Source organism: Formica exsecta, unplaced genomic scaffold, assembly GCF_003651465.1.
Source record: "Formica exsecta isolate Colony F162 unplaced genomic scaffold, ASM365146v1 scaffold586, whole genome shotgun sequence".
NCBI lineage: Eukaryota > Metazoa > Arthropoda > Insecta > Hymenoptera > Formicidae > Formica > Formica exsecta.
Window position 1 is genome coordinate 27,489 of NW_021853130.1, and position 21,245 is coordinate 48,733.

General features: G+C 30.3%; 1 protein-coding gene across 1 annotated transcript; it reads right to left on the reverse strand.

Moving 5' to 3' along the window:
* Positions 1-1,929: 1,929 nt before the first annotated feature.
* On the reverse strand, positions 1,930-2,770 carry LOC115242257 (zinc finger BED domain-containing protein 4-like). The gene is made up of 2 exons (XM_029818400.1): positions 2,340-2,770; positions 1,930-2,227 (listed from the first exon to the last, which is right to left on the reverse strand). The coding sequence occupies exons 1-2, from the start codon at positions 2,768-2,770 to the stop codon at positions 1,930-1,932; spliced, it is 729 nt and encodes a 242-aa protein (XP_029674260.1).
* Between the last annotated feature and the right edge of the window lie 18,475 nt (positions 2,771-21,245).

The following is a 21,245-nucleotide window of genomic DNA, read 5'->3' on the forward strand; positions in this document are numbered from 1 at the left end:
AATCTAAAACTTGGCACTGCACATCCATATTTTAATATTTAATACATCCGACAATATTTAATACATTTATATTTTAATATTTAATACATCCGACAATATTTAATACATTAATATTTTAATATTTAATACATCCGACAATATTTAATACATCCGACAATATTTAATACATCCTCATGATACACATTGGATAATGCTAATGCCGGCAGCATTTTTTCAAATTTCGGTGAAAAAAACTAAAGAAACTTTTTTTTTCTTTTTGCGGATACTTAGTAAAGGTAATATAGTATCAGAGCGAACCAATTTTTTAAATTAAACTTTATTTCTCCAAAAGATATAAAAGTAAGGCTCTTACACGATTAAAATCAAGTAAAATCCGAGTAAAAAGGCAAAAGAGCCACGCGCAGTTTTACTCTATCTCTCTCTTTTTCTCTCTCTCTCTCTCTTTCTCTTTCTCTCTCTTTCTTTCTCTCTCTCTCTCTCTCTTTCTCTCTCTCTCTCTCTCCCTTTCCCTTTCATTCTCTTTTAAAATTAAATAACATATATAGTATTGAAAATATTTAAAAATATTTATTAATAATCTTTAACAATATATCTAATGATATTGAATAATATTATTACCCGATATTACATTCTTCCTCCTTCTATTTTCTTTCGTTCTTTCTCTCTTCTCTCTCCCCTCTCCCATCCCGCCCTCATTCCCCCATCGAATCCTCTCACTCTCCCTCTCTTTCCCACCATACCTTCCACCCCGCCCCCTCCCCTTCTCTCTCTCTCCCAGTCTCCCTTTTCGCTCTCCCATCCTCTTCTCCCTTCTCCCACTCCACCTTTCACCATCTCTCTCTCTTTCTCTCCCTCACCCCTCTCTCTCTCAACTTAATACTCAACACATGGAGCAAATTTTAAATTATTTGGTTCAATAGTTAATGAGATACAGTCACGCGAAGTTGCATTACAAAATATTGTTCAAAAATCGGTGTAATGGAAAGAACGCTTGAATTAGTGGGAAGGAGGGAGGATGGGACGGAGGGAGAGTGAGAGAGAGGGAGGGTGGAAAAGAGAGAGAGGGGGGAGGGAACGACAAGCAGAGTGAAGGAGAGAGAGAGGGAGGATGGGAGGGGAGTTGGGAAGAGAAGGAGAGGATAGAGGGAGAAAGAGGGGAAGAGGGAGGGAGAGAGAGAGGGTGATAGAGGGAGAGGGTGCGAGTGAGGGGAAGTGGGAGGAAGAGGGAAGAGGGAGAGGGGAACGTGAGAGAGGGTGTGGAGACGGAATGAGGGGGACGGGGTTGGGGAGTGGAGAGGGAGAGGGAGAGGAAGAGGTAGGGATGAATCGATACCGCCAGGGTTTTTACTCGTTACTTGTATCGAACGAAAGTATTAATACCTACTCGGTATCGGAACAAAAGTATCGATACCTACTCGGTATCGAAATAAAAGTATCGATATTTATATGTTTTGGAATCATAAAAAAAAGACAAATACAATTTTTTTTATCAATATCGATCAAAAGCTTCCGTAAAGAAGAAATGTTGAAAAAATAAACACTCCAGAATATGCTCACACTATTTTATTTATTTTAAAAAAGTTGTTTTTTATTTTTATCAATATATTTCTATGTTATAAAACCGTAAATCCTAATACATATTTATATGTATTAAAATATATTTATATGAATCGACAACTCGAAGAAATATTAACTGAAGAACAGTTTCTTAGGAACGTTCTCTAAAAACAACAGTTTTTCAAGATTTTTTCCAGAAAGGCGATTTCTGCTTTTGGTTATTGTGGCTCCCGCTTTTGAAAATAGTCTTTCACATGGAACGGACGAAGCTACAACCAGCAAAAATATTCGTGCTTGCTTAAATAATGATGGAAACATGGTTTTCATATCCTCCCATTCCTCTAGAGGAGATGATCTTAATGATGAAATCGGCTAGGACAGGTACATTGACAATTGGTCACCTTTATCAGTTTTTCGTCGTTTCTGACTCATGACCAATTCTAGATGGTGATGCCAAAAGTCGTAATCAGTTTTCCCACTAGAGATTTCTTCCGTTTCCGACTCGCTGCTCGTATTATAATTATCTTGTTTTATTAAATCTCTGAGTTTTTGAATGGCTTTCGAACATGCTATACCATTTTGAAAATGGATGTTTTTGAATCGTGGATCAAGCAATGTTGCAATTGCTGCATGTGTATTATATTCAATGTTACCGAACCTCCTATTGGCTCTACCTCGAAAATTTTTTGAACCTCATTGATACAATCAAATTTTGAAACGAATTTTGAAAGTTCGGTTTTCAAACAGTTACCATTGGTATAACTTTCGATAAAGTAATATACGCTTCCCCCGAAGATTCTTTAGTGACAAATTCGAATGGTTTTAATAAAGAACTTAACTGTTTTATTATTTCAATTTCAGATGCCGTGGGCATTTCGGGACTTGCGTAATCTTCGAGTAAAAGCTCAGAACAAACTTTCGTCAGCTCTACAAAACGCTCGAGCATGTAGTATACCGAGTTCCATCTCGTGCTTACGTCTAATATAAGCTTTTTTGTCGATCCTTCTGAAACTCCATTGCGCATTTGAATTTTTCTCAATTTGTCCGAATTGATCACGCTATTTTTTACCCATTTTACAATTGCTCTCACTTTCGATATTACAGTTTTGATGACATATTTTTTCAACCCCGCTTCAACCACCAAATTAATAGTATGTGGAAAACATGGCAAATGATTTTTTTGCGTAACCACTAAATTTACAGCAGCGATCATGTTTGCTCCGTGACAATACATCTTATTTTTGGAATCGGAATGTTTCATTCTTTCAGTACAGTTAGCAGTATTTTTGAAAGATATTTAGCGGTATGTCTTTCATTCAGATCCCTGGTAGCAATATTACAGTTAACTGTTTTTATGCCCTCGAAAGAAATGCACTGTTACTCCCAGAAAACTTCTTTCGGCCATTGTTTCTGTCTACACATCAAGAGTCAAACAGACTTAGAAATAATAAACCTATGTTGGGGAGATTAGACCATCGACATATAGAATCTATATATCTATGGCCGGTATTCATAGTCAGTTCTTATTTCAAGACCGTCTTGAGTAATGTCTTAAGATGCTAATACGGCTCTGTGATTGGTTTAGGACATCTTAAGATTGTGCTTAAGACGGTCTTAAATATAAGAACTGACTATGAATACCGGCCTATGATTAAGCCCGTATTAGACTCAAGATTCAAGATTGAAATTTGACCAATCAGGATAAAGAAATTTTAGTCCCTTTTGTTCTGATTAGTCAAATTCCAATCTTTAATCTTCAATCTTCAATTTTCAATGCGTAGTCTGATACGGGCTTTAGACCCTGCGTAGCAGCAATGCCGCGTATCGATACTCGCTCGATTTGATACGAGTACTTTTTTCCGATACCGAGTAGGTATCGCAACCAAAAGTATCGATGCTAAAAGTATTTGGTATCGGGACGAAAGTATCGAGTATGTACTCATATTTACTTGTATCGATTCATCCCTAGGAATAGGGCGACGGAGAGGAAGAGGGCGAGGGAGAGGAAGAGGGCGAGGGAGAGGGAGAGGGGGGAGAGAGAGAGAGAGTCAAACTTTAAACACACTTTTATATTTAAAAAAAAATACTTCTTGTTATAAGGAATGGAATGCACTTTCATTATTTTATTTTTCACGAACTGCTGTGTTACAATTTTATTATTTTTTAATTTTGGGACGTCCAACTTATTTATACAAAGTGAAGCTAAGAAATAATCATCTTGAATGTAACCTAAACAATTTTTGTTAATGTTTGCATTCCTCTTTTATTGAGATTTTTTGTAATAAAGAATTTATGTAACGAAAAGAATAAGAATTTATATAATGAATTTTATTTTTATTTTATTTTTTTATGTAGGATCTTTCTCTCTCTTTCTCTCTATCTATCTATCTATCTATCTATTTTTTATGTTGTACCAACAATAATAAATTAATATGTATTTAAGAAACATTTTACATTCTCTTAGTTTTAATTATATATATATTTCATTATATATTAAATTATCTTGAATTTATAAACACTTTGTTTTTTAATTTTAATAATACTAATAATTTTCTCTATTGTTACAGGTAAACTTGGGTCGTATAATACATAAATGCAACTCTAACTAAACAACTTGGTATGTCTTTAAATATGTAAATTTTTATTTTATTATATTTTATATCCAGGGTTGGGAAGTAACGCGTTATTTATAACGTCGTTACCGTTACAGTTACTTTTTTCGGTAACGATCGTTACTTTTTTCTGTTTGTAACGGTAACGGTAACGTCGTTACATTTTTACAGTAACGGTAACGAATTAGCCATTACTTTTATTGTTATTTTTTGGTTCTTTATTATCTTATATCTATTCAATAGATAGATGTATTTTTTGAAAAATATTTTGTAGCCTTTTATCATAGGCTGCATTCTGATAGTCACTGCCAGTACCGAAAATCTATAGTAACGTAAATTATAGATTTTACAATAGTGGCAGTGAATATTGGAATACACTCTTAATAATACCAATATTTCTCTTATCAATATTTAAAAACAATGTTTGATAAAAATTTTCGACAAAATTGGAATTTGTAAATTACAATTTAAATTCCTATAAAGATAAGTGTATTAAAAAGTAAAGATATTAACATAAAAAATTAGAATCATTAAATAAGTTTAATATAAAAAACGCTTGCTATATAGAGACTAATTTAGAGTTTTTAATTGTAACATAGATGTAGCCTTCTATCATAGGCTGCATTCTGATAGTCACTGCCAGTACCGAAAATCTATAGTAATGTAAATTATAGATTTTACAATAGTGGCAGTGAATATTGGAATACATCTTAATAATATCAATATTTCTCTTATCAATATTTAAAAACAATGTTTGATAAAAATTTTCGACAAAATTGAAATTTGTAAATTACAATTTAAATTCCTATAAAGATAAGTGTATTAAAAAGTAAAGATATTAACATAAAAAATTAGAATCATTAAATAAGTTTAATATAAAAAACGCTTGCTATATAGAGACTAATTTAGAGTTTTTAATTGTAACATAGATTATTACATTTAATATTGATTATTAAATAATTTTCTAATCTAGTAGCTGATTTTAGCATTACAAAAAACAAAAACATAACGAGAAAGTAACGAATCGTTACTTTCCAAGTAACGGTAACGGTAACGCGATACTTTTTAAAATCAGTAACGAGTAACGGTAACAAGTTACTTTTTACAAAAAAAATAACGGTAACGGTAACGCGTTACTTTTATAGAGTAACGTTCCCAACCCTGTTTATATCACACATTTAATTGCATACCATTGAATTAGAAGAAGACAGACATTTGCTTTCATTACTTGTGTTATCTGTTTCTTCTTCAACAACCAAAAATGTTTAAAGCATTGCATTATTTAGTTTATTTTAAAATTCCAAGCTAAACTAAATATTAATGGTATAATGCTTCTAAAAAAATTAATATACATAAACGAAAAAATATAATGCAAATATACTTGATAAGAAGGATAAAAAAAATTCCTTATGAATATAATTAAGTGCAAACGCTATATTTCAACAACCAGAAAAATGTGATTCGCACTTGGTTCAAAATACACACATTTTGGACTTTTACTCTTTTCAATATACGTATATCAAAATCAAGATCATCGGTAAAATGTATTGTAAAAAATTGCGATGCGTCTTTGTTTATGTACTCGGCGGTATGTCAGTAATTTGCGTCCTACTTACAATTAGAGCAAAAGACATCGAGAAGAGAAAGAAAAAAAAGGACAGATGTGCGAAAAGATTATTATTATTAAGTCGTCGCTTCCATATGTTAAGTAAAGTATTTTATAGTATTATAGTATTGTGTATTTTATATAATAATGAAATTTCTCTGATTGGCGGCTTTTGATAGTGATTTTTTTCTAATCCTGTCGTAAATCTAGCTTTCCTTTCTTACGGTCAATTTCTCAATTTTATAAATATTTACCTAAAGATAACTTAAAATTTCAGATAAAAAAAAAATTTTTTTTAACTAAAGATTTTCTTCTTTCTTTTGTGAAAAATATGCGCGATTAATTTAAAGATATTTTTTTAAACTGATTAATTTATAAAACTGACATTTTATATTATATTGATTATAAATTTCATTTGCAAAATGTGTGAGACAACATATTTTAATTCCTGTATCCCTTGTATCCTTGCGCAAACATATTATTGTTAAATTCAATTAATCAATGTGCATTTAAAAATTTATGTTAGTAAGTTTACGTAGTTAGTTCCGAAGGACGTTCTCGCGTATGTTAGAGTTTTTGCACTGTCTCTCCATTGGATAATTAGAATCTTTTAACAAATCAAAATTTCAAATGATGTCCCCTTATGAGTTGGAGGCGTTTTTCAGCTGTTCTTACGAAAGTGACACATCGATTTAAAAATCGAGGTTTTGTATATATAAAGTAGAGGTTGAAAAGAGGTGAAATACAAAGTTTGAGCCACAGCAAATTATGTTTTCGATTTTTATTATTATAAGTAATAATTTAATTTTGGGACATAGCTTGAGTTGGATTAGATTTGGGGGGGGGTGCAGTGAATTCCGCCTCCCCCCTCTCCTACGAGGCGCTCCACTTCTGAAAGATATAACTTAACTCAAACCTATTTCTAATTTAAAATTAAAATCTGATTTGGGTTAGGTTATATCTTCTGGAAGTGGTGGCCCTCCGTAGGGGGGGGGGCGAGCGGAACCCGTGGACTGCGTCCACACATACACTTTCCCACCCATACAACAATTGTGAGGTGGACCTCACTTCGCGTTGTAAAGTATATGCGTGGACGCAGTGGGTTACCCGGAATTAACGACGAGGACGTGGCAAGTATTTAGTTCCATGAGTTTTTTTGTATTTTTTATTATTTATTTCTTGTATTTTTGTATTTTTTGTATTTTTTTTTGTATTTTTGTATTCTTTTTTTGTATTTTGCTTCCTCATAGAGGAAGCTCTGTTTTCGTGACAAAATTTTTTTTCGAGTTTTCTATGCCAATGTGTTTAAAATGTTCCAAAACGTCGAAAAATCATATTCCTAAAAAATGTTTTATAAAATTTTTAATTTTTTGAAAAATGTCTGTATACATTGTAACTTTCGCGAATTTTGAGATATCAGATTAAATTTTTTTACATGGGTAAAGTATTATTAAAGGATGGTTACTACTGAATTCAGTGAGTATCGGTAAAAGGGTTTATTTTTTATAAAATTTTGAATTTTTTAAGAAATATCTGTACACGCTATAATTTTCGGAAAATTTGAGATATCGGATTAAATTTTTTTATATGAATATGCACAACTCTACTTGTTTAATATAATTTTTGTACATTTTTTGTTTCACATGGGTTAGCAACTTTCTGTGAGAAGCGAAGTTCAGCCGATATCGTTGTATGCTTCGGATGCGAAACAAGGTTTATAATTACAGTTTCACATAAGTTTGCAACTTTTTGAGCGAAGCGTGATCTGTGTTGTGTCACAGTATTGTGTGTGTGTACTTCTTTTAGTATTAATGTCAGAAAATTATTTGTTACTAATTAGTTGTATTTAATAAACTTTTTTGTTAATAACTTTGTAATAAAAAAGAGCATCGCTTAAAATCTTTTGGAGGATACTCAGGATAGTGATCTTGACAACATTTGTCAAGGTCATTGACGTTTGAAGGAGTAAATATATATGTATTTGTTAATTTGTAAGATTTTAACATATAAACAAAAAAATTAACACATAATTTGCCGTGGCCAAAATTATTTTTTTCCTGTTTGTTTTTGATTACTTTTTAAGTTCCTACAAGGACGATGATCAATTCAATGGGTCACATTCGGAAGAATATCCCTTGGTTTTGCCTAACGGAGAGTTTGCTCTCCATTCCGTTTCCTATGATGGAATGAGATTGGCGTTTTTATTACTCACTTGAGTTTATCGCAAGCGCAGATATCGCGCAAGGATGATTTGTCAGGTGAGCACATGTGGTGAGAAATGTCATTGGTTTTTGTCGCGGTCTATGATTGCATCTGTAAACTGTTGCTCCAGTTCTTAGCAAGGGCTTTTATTCGAGAGTCTGTTATGTTTTGTTTAGAATTCTTAAATCCGCTAGTGGACTTTAGAGTTTAAATATATATATAGATGCATCTGTTTGTCCTTTGAATACATACGGTTGCAATTTCTAGCGTCCGCTATTTTCACGGCTTTATTATCATTTCTAAAAGATTTAACTCGCCTGCTAGATATTCGTTGGTTTGTTATTTTTGTGAAGAGGTTTTGAAGCGTTAGCGTTTAGTGTTTTATAAAAGAGAAGAATTGTATGTGTGTGCGTGCGTGGGTGCGTGTGTGTGTAGTCCACCGGACGTAACATTTATTTTTCGCATTTAAAAATAAATCCCTTGTAATCGCAATTACTTCTCTTTTCCTCTCGAGTATTTTTTAAAATAATGAAAATATGTATACAAAAACTTACAAATATGAATTTTGTATTTTTGTATTTATATGTGATTGTTCTTATTTGCAGTCCATTTAAAGGTCAAAAATATGTTATAAAATACATTAATAGTTTTACAATTATATAATATAATACGGTAATATAAATTTTGTAATTTTAATATCATGGCAATATAAATATATATACATATAATCTTATTTTAAAAACCATTAATGATTTTAAAATTCTGGGAAAATGACAAATTTATTTAAAAAAAAAGAATTTGATCACAATTAATATAATATCAACTTACACAAACCAAGTACTTTATTCCTGAAATATGTTTTATTATTAGTAACAAAAATCTTTCAAATGTTCAAATTAAAGGCAAAATACATGCTATAATATGTAAAAATTTATATATATTTTAATTATTTATCTTGTTATAGCCCGAAAAGGCTATACACGAATTAATAGATATATAGTATTTTAGAGATATTATTCTTATTTAATCAAAAGTTGTTTTTTTGCAATTATATATGTAGAATTACAAAAATGTCGGGTACAAAAATATAATCAATAAAAAATCGTTACTGTTAATAATAATAATAATATTAGTAAAAATAATTATGAACTATAAGAGATAAAATATGAACATGTACAGATTTATATATTGTCATGTCCTAGTAACTCCAAGCGACTCTGCAGAACGTAAAGTTCAGGTTGTTCCGTTGAGCTTTGCAGAACGATTAGGGAAGTATTTAGTCTATTTCTGCGGTTAAGAGGGTAAAACCCCAGAATTATTGGCTGACTAAAGTTTGACTCTTTGCTAATGAGTGATGATTGAAGAATATATCGGCGTAAAAGTTTGAAGTTAAACTCTTTTATTCGCTGAAGTAAATTTTGCACAGCTAAGTGTATGGCGGTGATACTCTGATATCTATAATCATGTATCAAAGCTCTCTTTTTCTTATTTTGCCCGTTTGCTGTGAAAGGTTGCGCGATTTTTTTATGTTAAGTAAGATAGTAAAAAGAAAAGCGATGTGCCAGATTTAGAAAAGTGAATTCTATATGAACTACGAATTGTTCTAATTGTGAAAACAAATTTTTTACGAATGCATTTTATGTGATTTTCCAAAATAAACTTTTTATAAACGCATTCCAAATTATCCAAATAAAAAACTTGTAAGATTATATATGTATAACGTAATAGGCAAAAACAAAAACGGACAAATAAGAGCCTAGCGCTCTCACAAATTGCTTAATCACGAATTCGATTGCGATGGGGTGAAGATTTTGGATGAAGAGCCTATTTTGTGGAAGTGACTGCTGTCTAAAATGTTATATATCAACCGACAAAAGAACAGCCTTAATTTTCTGAGTGATACTGATACCTTAAATGACGTATACACGCTGATCATATAAAATTTGTTTAACAATAAGTTAAAATGACCGCGCTTATTTAGCGTTAGCTTCCCTTATTACTACGTCATCTCCTGTTTGTGAAGCAGCGTGTTTGTGTTTTACTTGTTTCATTCCGCTAACAGTTATCATGATGTTATTGACAGGTGTACTTTCCGTCTCTTCCTGTCTTACTGTCTCTTTTGATGTGTTTCCTTATTTTTTCTTTTCTTATCGTGACAATTTTTTTATGGAGATATTGTTCCTTCAGTTTCATGATGATTTCAGTTTTATGATGATCTTCAGTTGCATGATGACTTTCTTGTGTTCTTCACATTATTGAATTGGTGTAGATTTTTACTGGTTGGAATCGCTTAGGCGACACATCTTGTTTATTTCTTGTTTTGAAAGTTAACTATTATATAGAGACCAAGGCTACGATTCTTTACTATCATATATGTACGCATTACTTTTTTCCTTTTTTACCACTATTTCCATATTTAATCTGTATTTATTTGTTGCTAACAGTTACTGAAGACAGTTCGGAATGGTATCGAAACGTTTAATTAAAGGATTTTTATGAAGATTCTGTTTTTTTTATTTATTTGCCAGTTTTTTTGCTATTGCGTTATATATATTATATTAGAGCCTTGAATTTATTTTTTATTACGCTTGCAAGATTGTTGATGTACGATGTGCAGTTTTCGCTTTATAATATTTTAAATAAAGTAAAATACAATATAAATAACTCTTTAAATTCGGATTTATAGGATATTTTTAGTCATATTGGACATAATTTTTACATAATTAAATTATTTTATTTTTAGTTTTATTTCTCTAAGTGCATTTTACATAAAGTAAAAGAATAAGAATGTTCACCAATTTAATAGAATAAAGTTGAAAAATAGTAAATCTAAAATTGAGAAATAGTAAACTTAACATTCTTATATCTACCCTTGCCTTATGGCGGTTCTTAAATAGGTCTGTCTCACTTTTATTTCAATTTATAAATTTTTCTTTATTGGAATTGTGTTTTAATACAGGTTTCGCATTATCATATCTCTCTCAGTTTCTCATGTAGATCATTCTTACTGCTTATATAAAGTGTAATATGAAGAACATTATACAGAAGATAAGGGTTGTTTGCATTACGAATTTATTGTTTCCGATTATTGGCTTAGAAATTTAATAAACCTTGCGAGAAGATTACATCTCACCGGTCACTTTGATTCACATATATTATAACGGATAGAACCCTAATCATGTGCACTTTGAATCACATTGCAGGTTTTTCTAGTTTCTTAAATACGACACTTTAAAATATTACATTTTTCTTCCTGATTATATCCAGTTTTTTGTATTGTCTATTATTTATCATTTTCTTTGTTGACATTTTTTGTTTGTACGCTACCTCTTTTGTCTTCAATATGACTGTTACACTATCGTCAACAGATTTTACCTATTTCTGCTAGTTCTTAAACAGTTCTCGACATGCGACTACATAGGTTTTTCTTCTTCTTTTTCTTCTACTCATTTCATCGGCACTTGCTGATCAGAAAAAAGATGGGTCTAATCTAGCCGGCCATCAAAACACGAGTTTCTGAGTGTAAAAAATATTTGTATTTTATTCTTCCACTTTAGTGCAAAGTACATGCTTGAGCAAAAAAGGAGCTCCGCCCCTCTCTTTGCACTTTCACTCCAGAAAAAAATCTTAAATAAATTTTTGTTTTTAAATAAAAATTAGGTTTGAATTAGATTAGAACTTTCGGGTGGGGTGCAGAGAGAGGGCGCGGAGCACTTTTCCCGCCCCTGCATGTACTTTGCAATAAAGTAAAACAATAACATACATTGTCTTCCGCATAAGTTAAAAGCTTATTTTCTTCTACGTATAACTTTTGTTTTGGATAAAGTGATGTAAATTCATGAAATTGAATCAACAAAACTCGTAAAATTATACAATTATAATACTGAAAATACTAACATTTTCGAACATGATATGTGAAGGTCAAAGTTATTAAAGCTGATAATCGAATTATTTACATATATTACATTTAAGATATGTTTTATAAGTTTAAAAAGTAGAAAATTTTAAAATGATATATCTCAGAAATAAAAAAAGTCCGCAATGTGATTCAAATTATGTATGGTTTTCTATCCATTATGATATAGGAGAAAGTAGGGTAAAACCGGGTACTTTTTTGCATTTACCTTCCTACACAAAATCAGAGAGTAAACAAAATTTTGCTGATTGTCAATAGTCTTTAGTGGATCTTAAACTATGAGAAAATGAGGTTGAAAAAAATGTTGAAAAAAAAAATTTGGTTGCCAAGGATAACAAGATTTTTTGGAGAAGTCAAAATACCCGGTTTTGTCCTATCGGTAGGATAAAACCGGGTACCCCCATTTCAAAACATGTAAAACACCGTGCAATTACGAAATCTAGATTTATTTTAATCAAAATACAATACAAAAATGTATTCTATTGACAAAAATCACAAATAAAGGTATCCTCTTGTTTTACATTGCTGCAGGACTTTTTTATTTTATTTTTTAACTTTAGAGGCCTCAAAAATCTTTTTTTTTAATGGTTTCTTTTTCTGAATGGTAGTTTTTGTTTCCAACTGTTTTTTGTATAGGGAGACAAAGTCAGAATAACAGTTTTTCCTCTTTTCATTACATGAGGTGTATAGGTACCCGAGTTTGCCCCAACATGAAGAAAATAACAAACACGACGGCTGTATATTCCGGTGTACAAAGTGACAATCAAAACTAATGCGATATACTCTCTAATATGTACAGAATGCAACGCTGCATTTACCGAAACAGATGCTTTGTATGGAAAAAGTCCATAATGATTCGATTGTTGCCCCGATATCGATCTTTTTGGCCCGAAAATTTTGAACTTCTCTCAAAAAAGGAATATCGTGTGTACGTGGGCACGATTCATCTCAAAATAATGATGGCGTCAATCTACAACTAATAACAGGAGTTAGTCAAAGATAGTAATACTTACACGAAGAAACAGAGGTACCCGGTTTGACCCGCCTCACAGTGGTCCCGAATCCCGAAAAGCTGGCCAAAATATGAAGGTATTGTTCAATTTTTACGAAAGTCCGTATTTAAGAGTTTTTGAGGTCGCTGATTATGAATCTAAGGTCAAAATGGCAAAAAACAAAATGGCGGGTCTAATATGGCGGATGTAATTGTTAAAAAAATGTTTTATTTGGCTGAAAATAATTTTTTAATGAAATAATAAAATACTCATTTCTAATATTAAAATTGTAATTATATTTTATACATTTTTAAATAAATTTATTATTATTTAATATCAATAAACAATATTTTAAAAATATATTTTTCAATAAATATATGATTGAAGCATTTCTACTGTTATGAGATACTGTTATGAAAAACAATAATTTATGACATTCAAAGTTAAAAAAATACACAGTCGAATATGCGCGGTTTGAGGGGCATTTATGCATCATCGTACAAAAACTATCACAGGAGCCAAATGGGCAGCTATCAGCAGCTGATTTTTTGATATGTTTTGAAAAAATGTTTAATAAAAAATTTAAAGTTGCTTAGACGGCGGGATCTGACAAGATTTTTTACTTATTAATTGTTATGTCACAATTTTCTGGAGTGCGTTTATGAAAATTATGACTAACTTGATTATTAATTTATTTTTTAAAATATTGTTTATATATATTTTGAGTAACATATTAAAATTGTACTTACTTTCAGAAGAAGAATCCATTTTGTCAAATTAAAATAGATAAACTACGAAGAATTCTGTGTGCGTTTGAATAACCTCTTGTTTTCGTATGTCGTGAGAGCTGAATGCGACGCGCTCGACGCTCACTTTGGAAATGAATGACAAAGGCATATACGATCATCTGCGCTCTGATAACCGCTCTAAAAATATGATAGGGGTACCACTGGGTACAACTATTCCAACAGTTAAAAGTCCCTAAATAAAAACTTTATTTTTCGAATTTTGGCCAGCTTTTCGGGATTCGGGACCACTGTGCGACTGCCCGGTTTTACCCCCCTCCCTACTTTCCCCTATGTACAAATCAAAGTATTCGATAAGGTGCAATCTTTTTGTAAAGCTTACAAAAAAATTTTATAATAAAATAATTATAAAGGATATTTGATCGAACCAGTTAGCGACGATCTCTGCTTGCTCTAGCGCAAATTTACTGGGATCTAATGTATATTTAATAGAGCATATCTTAGCACATTCATTTATGTGTAGTAAATCGAACGCGTGAACGGCGGAGGGGTAGAGCTTTTCCCCCTGCACTTCCGCCCCGAAAAGAGCTAACCTGATTCAACCTATATCCGAAGGAAGTATTATTTAAAATAAAGATTCACCCCTCGGATATGGGTTGGGTTAGATTAGTTTTTTTCAGAGCGGGGATGCAGGGGGAGAGGCAAAGCCCTTCCCCCGCTCATGCATTTGATTTACACATAAATAAATGAATGGTGTTTGAAAATTACATATAATTCGTGCAAATTCTTTTGTTAATAACTTTTTAATAAACAACGATGGAATTTTTTAAGTATTTTTCTCGAATTGTCCGCTAAAAATCCCTTCGGAACTCACATAGTCCAAATGTGGCGCCAAAATTATCGGAATCTTGCCTAAAAAAACGCCAAGTTAATGCACTTGTCTAGAAAATTACATTAAACAAAATAGTTTTTTTAATGTACACATTTTATCCCTCAAAAAAATATTTTACGCAAAAGCATCGTTTTAGTTATATTTTTTTTATTGCTAAATGAAATAAAAATTTGTGGTAAAATGTTATAAAACAGCATATTTTTAAAAAGAAGTATCAAAATACGTACATCTTAAAACTAATTTCCAACTTTTGAAATTAATTTTCAACTTTTAAGTTAGCAATTACGAAGTTTAACTTGTTTTGCAACTGCGAATTCAGTTACCCAAGTCAACATATTATAAGAAAACATAGAAGAAATATAAAGTTTACATTATTTTATTTTATGAATTGCTATGTGTATATTATAATAAATGACCATTTCTATTGACACAACACATTCTAATATTTGAACTTCTTATGTGTCTGTCTTATTTTTGTGTTCATTGTAGTAGTATGTTGCCACAATCCGTTGCCTTATATATTTTTCAGTGTCATCGGTCTTTCTTGATCATGTTTTTTTTCCAGGGAAAAAATCGAGTAGATTCAAGATCAAGTAGAGAAAATGAAATGACTTAAAAATTAGTTCTTCATGTTCTATACATCGAAAAATTTCATTAACAATAAGTGTATTTTGTACTTTAGTATTATATAACGGATTAGCCATTGCCATTCTACAGCCACACTGTGTGTCGAATATTTATGACACATTCTCTAATAATCAGCTCAAATTCGAATAAAATTTTTATATTTTACACTAACAAAATTTCAACTCATTGTCAGTTATAAGCATAACATTGCAGAAAGAATAACTTAATAATAGTGGTTTTTTTCTCAGTCAGTGATATTTTAAAATACGTTTTATAATATTATATATGAGATTATATATATACAATTATTATTGATTTTTCAATGAAATCTTGCTGCCGTAATCAGTTAGATATAAAACGGACACAGAAAGTAAGTCTTTTCACTGATAATCAATAAAATACTCACTGATTTTCGGTGAAATCTCTCTCTGTATCACTGTTTCAACCAGGGATATTTTCATTAATTCAGTTTAAGGAAGAACTGCATGGATCAGCTACGTCAAAAGTTAATAAATCTAATTCATGGCGAGATTTATGAATTTGACAGAGCAGAAAGCACTTTTAGCTTTTTAAAATATAAACTTAATAATTAATTTGTGAGTTGAAATAAAAATTTGCCCTGTAGAAATAAAATTTTATTTTCATGAATTTGTGTGTGTGTGTACAGTCACTATAAAATTTTTTTAGTACAGTACATTTTTGTAATACATTATAAAAAGTTAGTTTGATATAAGATAATATTTACGATTTTGAGATTAAATTATATTCTAAGGCAAATCTTTACTTTAACTTACAAATAATTATTAATTATATATTGTGAAAGACTAAAAGTGTGCTTTGCGTAATGTCAAATTCATAAATATTATGTATTAGATTTATTAACCTTTGACACACATAGCTGACCCGTACAGTTCCTCTTTAAGAAAGTAAGACACCGCACCACACATTAATAAACTGTTGTTGTTCAATTTCTCTTAATCAATATGTAGATTTTCATATGAGCAATAATGCATATTAGACAAATTGATATTTCCATTCAGGATTGAGAAGTAACACATTGCTTGTAATGCCGTTATCGTTACTTTTTTCAATAACTGCAACGGTAATGGTGTTACAAATTTTGTAACAGAGAAAGTAGTTTGTTACATTTTTCGGTAACGACTAACAACTTTTACAGCTACTTGTGTATTGTTATTTTTTCGAACCTACTCGATATAATTTTCATGCAAAGAAACATGTAAGAAGGTTGTAAGAAAGTTAGACAGATAATTCATAATTAGTCAAAAGTTGTAGATTATGATAATTAGCGTATCATATCAAGATTTCAAAATTGTATAAGATTAAAGATATAAAAAAGGCGATTTACAAATATGTTAAAGGAAAACTAACAATAAGAAAACCTTTTTTTTTATTTATATTTAAATATCTGAAGAAAGTTCCTTTACAACTCTTTTTAAGTTTTTTTTTATTCAAAATTAATTATAACTATCAAAATTATTAAACACTTTATCAATAGCGATATCACTATCAAAATATCGTTTTTGTTATATTTTAATATAAAATAATATTTAAAAATGTAAATTCTGAGTGCTTAACTTGATCTTGTATTAACATGAGAAAAGTAAAAGAAATTATAATAACTCATTACTGTTTAAGTAACGGTAACGCTAACAAGTTATTCTTAAAAATTGGTAACGAGTTGTTTTTTAGAAAAAGAAACGATAACGATAACTTTTACAAAGTAACTTTTACAATTTTGTTTCTATGTATTATTGATGAAATTTGCCTTATCGGCAAATAATATTAAGGAAAAGAATGCAGTATAATAATTTGTGATTACTAATAAAATATTACATTTGCCTAATAAATCGTATATCATTTCATTCTTGATGGAAATTATTATGGTACGGATAAAATCAATATTGCGCAAGAATTCTAAGAACACATATTTGGCTGATTTCAGATTCATGTTTTATTTGTCGTGAACTAACGTAGAAATTATGAGCTATTGTTGCAAGAACATTATTTTGTTATCATCATTAGGTACTGTTCTCCGACGCACAGATTTGCGTGGAATCAAGTTTTTAATTTGTCTTAGATTTTAATATAATTTTTGAAACTTCCGACGTGAAAGATGCATATAATTGGGAAAAGTTCTACTAAAAAACAAACTTATACGCTCTCTTATTAAATTTTGTTTAGTTATTCTATAAATGTGAATCACACATATACACTTGTTCTTTAAATAGAAACTTTATAATGACTATGCGACTGATTGATTGATACTGATTAAATGTACGTTGAGTAGTACCAATTAAAGATATTTAATTGTTTTACATTAAATCTACATTAGTTATGAGAAATTAAACACGAACAGCAAATGTTATATATTGGTCGATATAAACCATACCTTGATTCTTTTAGCTGAAAACTTGCGATGCGAAACAAGTTAAACTTCGTGACTGTTAATTTAACATATCTTAGAAAATATTAGTTTTGGAATATCTTCTTTCATAACTTTTTTAAATGTTTGCCATTTTATAGAAATATATTATAAAATTGTTTTTTTATTAAAAGAAATAAAATTGATATTTAAACCTATTATATGCGCCTTTACAAAGAAGCTACCTACAAAGAAACTATTACCATCATATAATATGCATTTCAAAACGAAAATGTTTTAGATTTAATTTTTTTTATGGTTTAAAATAGCAGAAATATTTATTTTGAAAGGACAGAGCTAGAGAGAGAGTGACCCATCCTGTACACGCACGCACGCACGCACGCACGCACGCGCGCCCGCACACACACACACACACATTTGGATGATCAAAAAGTAACCTAAGATGCATTTTAATTTTCTCGAGAGAATCTATAATATTCCTGTAAATGCAAGATTGATTTTATGACAAATACTATTTTAAATTACAAATCTTCATAAACTGAATTACTTTTAAATACTTGGCTAGTTAAATATTGATTTCATATTTATTTTTTATATTTTATTTTTTAGGGATTCTTTAGTTTTTTGGGGGAAAATTTTTTTTATAAGCTATTTTTTAGAAGTAAATATTCTTTAAACTTTTTGTTGCATACAAGTTGGGATATTTTTTATATACTTGGCGTATTTTTTTAACTTTTGTGAGATTTTTTTTAGTGGGATATCATTGCTTTTTGAAAAAATTTATATTTTTTTTTGAAAAATATAAATTACTACATTATACAGTATATACATGGATATAATTGTTTTAAAGATTTATTCAATGAAAAGGAAATTTTTTTTAGAAGGAATTATATAAACAGTATATATTTTTACGAAGCTTATATATACCATATTGAATTTGAGCAGACATAATCACAATGTGGCTTATACATGTAAAGCTAGCGCCAGACTATGCGCGTATTCGCGATTCGTTTATAATTCGTGAATAGTGTGGATGGAAGATTCGTCAAATTCAACCAATCAGATTTCTTTATACCGTTCACGAATCGCGAATTACGAATCACGAATTGCGAATACGCGCATAGTCTGGCGCTAGCTTAATAGACTACGCGCTCTTATGGGCGAGCTGATGACAAGATCTGAAGGACAGAGATAGTCAGTCCGGTATGTTTCCTCTCTCGCACATGTAGAGAGAAGGGAAAAGATGGTCCGCTTCTATCCATTCGGCGAACCTCGTCCCCCTCCGATGCGTTCGCCAAGTTCCCCACCAACTCTCATATTAGAAAGAGACAGCATCTCGGACACTGTTGCTCTCTCTTTCTAATGTAGTATTCAGCTCCTCTTACGGGAACGCGCAGTCTATTATATAAGTCTATGGAATAGACTTGTTTCATATTCATATATTTAATATGAATATAAAACAAGTTCATTCTACTGAATAAACGCATACACATAAACAGTATATAATTCCTTCTAAAATGTATTCTAATAAATGATATAACCAGAAAAGATTAAATGCTTTTTTGCATTTATTGATTTATTAAATTTGCTTATATATCGCGAAATAGTACAACACATGAAGAAAAGTGATAAAATGATTACCGGTTATTAAGAGTATCGCGGAATAATGCGAGGAAGAGAAGTGATTTCTTCTAAAATCGATGTCATATTGAGCAAAGTTAGATTATATTAGCGAAACTGAGCGAATGCTTACACTTAAGTGAATCTGTGCATTATCAATTTCCATATTTTTGATAAATACTTTGTTGGAAAATGATTATGGAAGCATTGAAGAAATATTTGGAGATTTTGGCCATGTTTTGATAACGATAAACTGGTAATTATACACGCGAACGAGCATTCATGTATAATGTTTATTTATATTTTATATATAAATTTAATTAATGCATAATTAATATTTTTAGGTTAACTTACAAAATGGCTAAGCAATGAGTTTATGTTAATATAGCAAAATAAGTCTTGTGGGAATTTTATTAAAAATATCATAAAACAACATTGAATACATTTTTATTAATTGACTTCATATAGAATAATGAAATGGTAAAATTATATCGAAGCACTTCTATAGTGCCCCAAACATTTTGTGTATTTGGAATTACTCGAAACTTTTAGTTCTGGAAATGTGAATGTTTATTTATATTTCATATATAAATGTAATTAATGCATAATTAATATTTTTAGGTTAACTTACAAAATGGCTAAGCAATGAGTTTATGTTAATATAGCAAAATAAGTCTTGTGGGAATTTTATTAAAAATATCATAAAACAACATTGAATACATTTTTATTAATTGACTTCATATAGAATAATGAAATGGTAAAATTATATCGGAGCACTTCTATAGTGTCCATAAACATTTTGTGTATTTGGAATTATTCGAAGACAATAAAAACGTCCAAATTTTTACAATTTCCACTGGAACCACTGGTTTAATTCAACCGCTGAACGTTTACACTTTTAGATCTTGGAAGAATTTTTTAAGACAATTTTCTGATATTGTCATGCTGTATAACTGTGATGTAAATTTACATTTAAGGAATAACATCCTCAAAATACAGTCTTTATTTTGTTAATCCGTTCCTATACGATACGCACAATATATATTCACACATATTTAAATTTTCCATATGTAAAATATAAACCATAAATTCCATATGTAAAATATAAATCAAGAATATATAAAACTTATTTTTAAAAAAAGATTAAATATAGTAAATGAAAAGAAGATTAGGATTTTTGTAATACTTTTCCCAAATAGTGCTTTAACATTTTGTAGTTGACACCTTGAAACATGTTTCACATTTTCTAAAGCTGCATCATAAGCTACTGTTTTAATCAATGCATCTGCCAAATAATTAACTTTTATAACAAACTTTTATACGATCCTCTAATAAAATCTGCAGCATCACTAACCAATTCTTCCTCTTCATTTTGATTCAAATTTGAACTACTTTTTGTCAATGACAGATATTCTAATGCTCTCCAATAACATTATATTAAAGCCAATTAATAAAAATGTATATTCAATCCTGCTGTTTTTATGATATTTTTGGTAGAATTCTCACAAGATTTATTAAAATATAAATAAACATTATATGCATGAATGCACGTTTGCGTGTATAATTACCAGCTTATCGTTATCGAAAACATGGCCAGCCAAAATCTCCAAATATTCTTTCGATTCTTCCATAATCATTTTCCAACAACAATGTATTTATTACAAATATATTAATTGATAATGCACAGATTCACTCCAGTGTAAGCATTTGCTCAGTTTTACTAATGTAACCTAACTTTGCTCAATATGACATCGATTAAAAGAAATCACTTTTCTTCTTTGCACTATTCCGCGTTGATGATTTCTTTTTACTATGTATTTGCGTGTACTAAGAAAAACACTCGTGATGATATTTCCAAAATTGGTATAAATTCTTTTATTAGACGAACGGCAACTTTACACCCGTGACTGTTGTAACGATCCCAAAATACAATACTTTTTTATTTTCTACGCCTTTTCTACTCTCCTTCTTCTTTTGTCCCGTTCACATGACTAAACGCTACTCAAGCGCCCTCTCTATCAACCACTGTTTAAGGTCACACTCCATTTTTGGTTTAATATATTGCAACTCT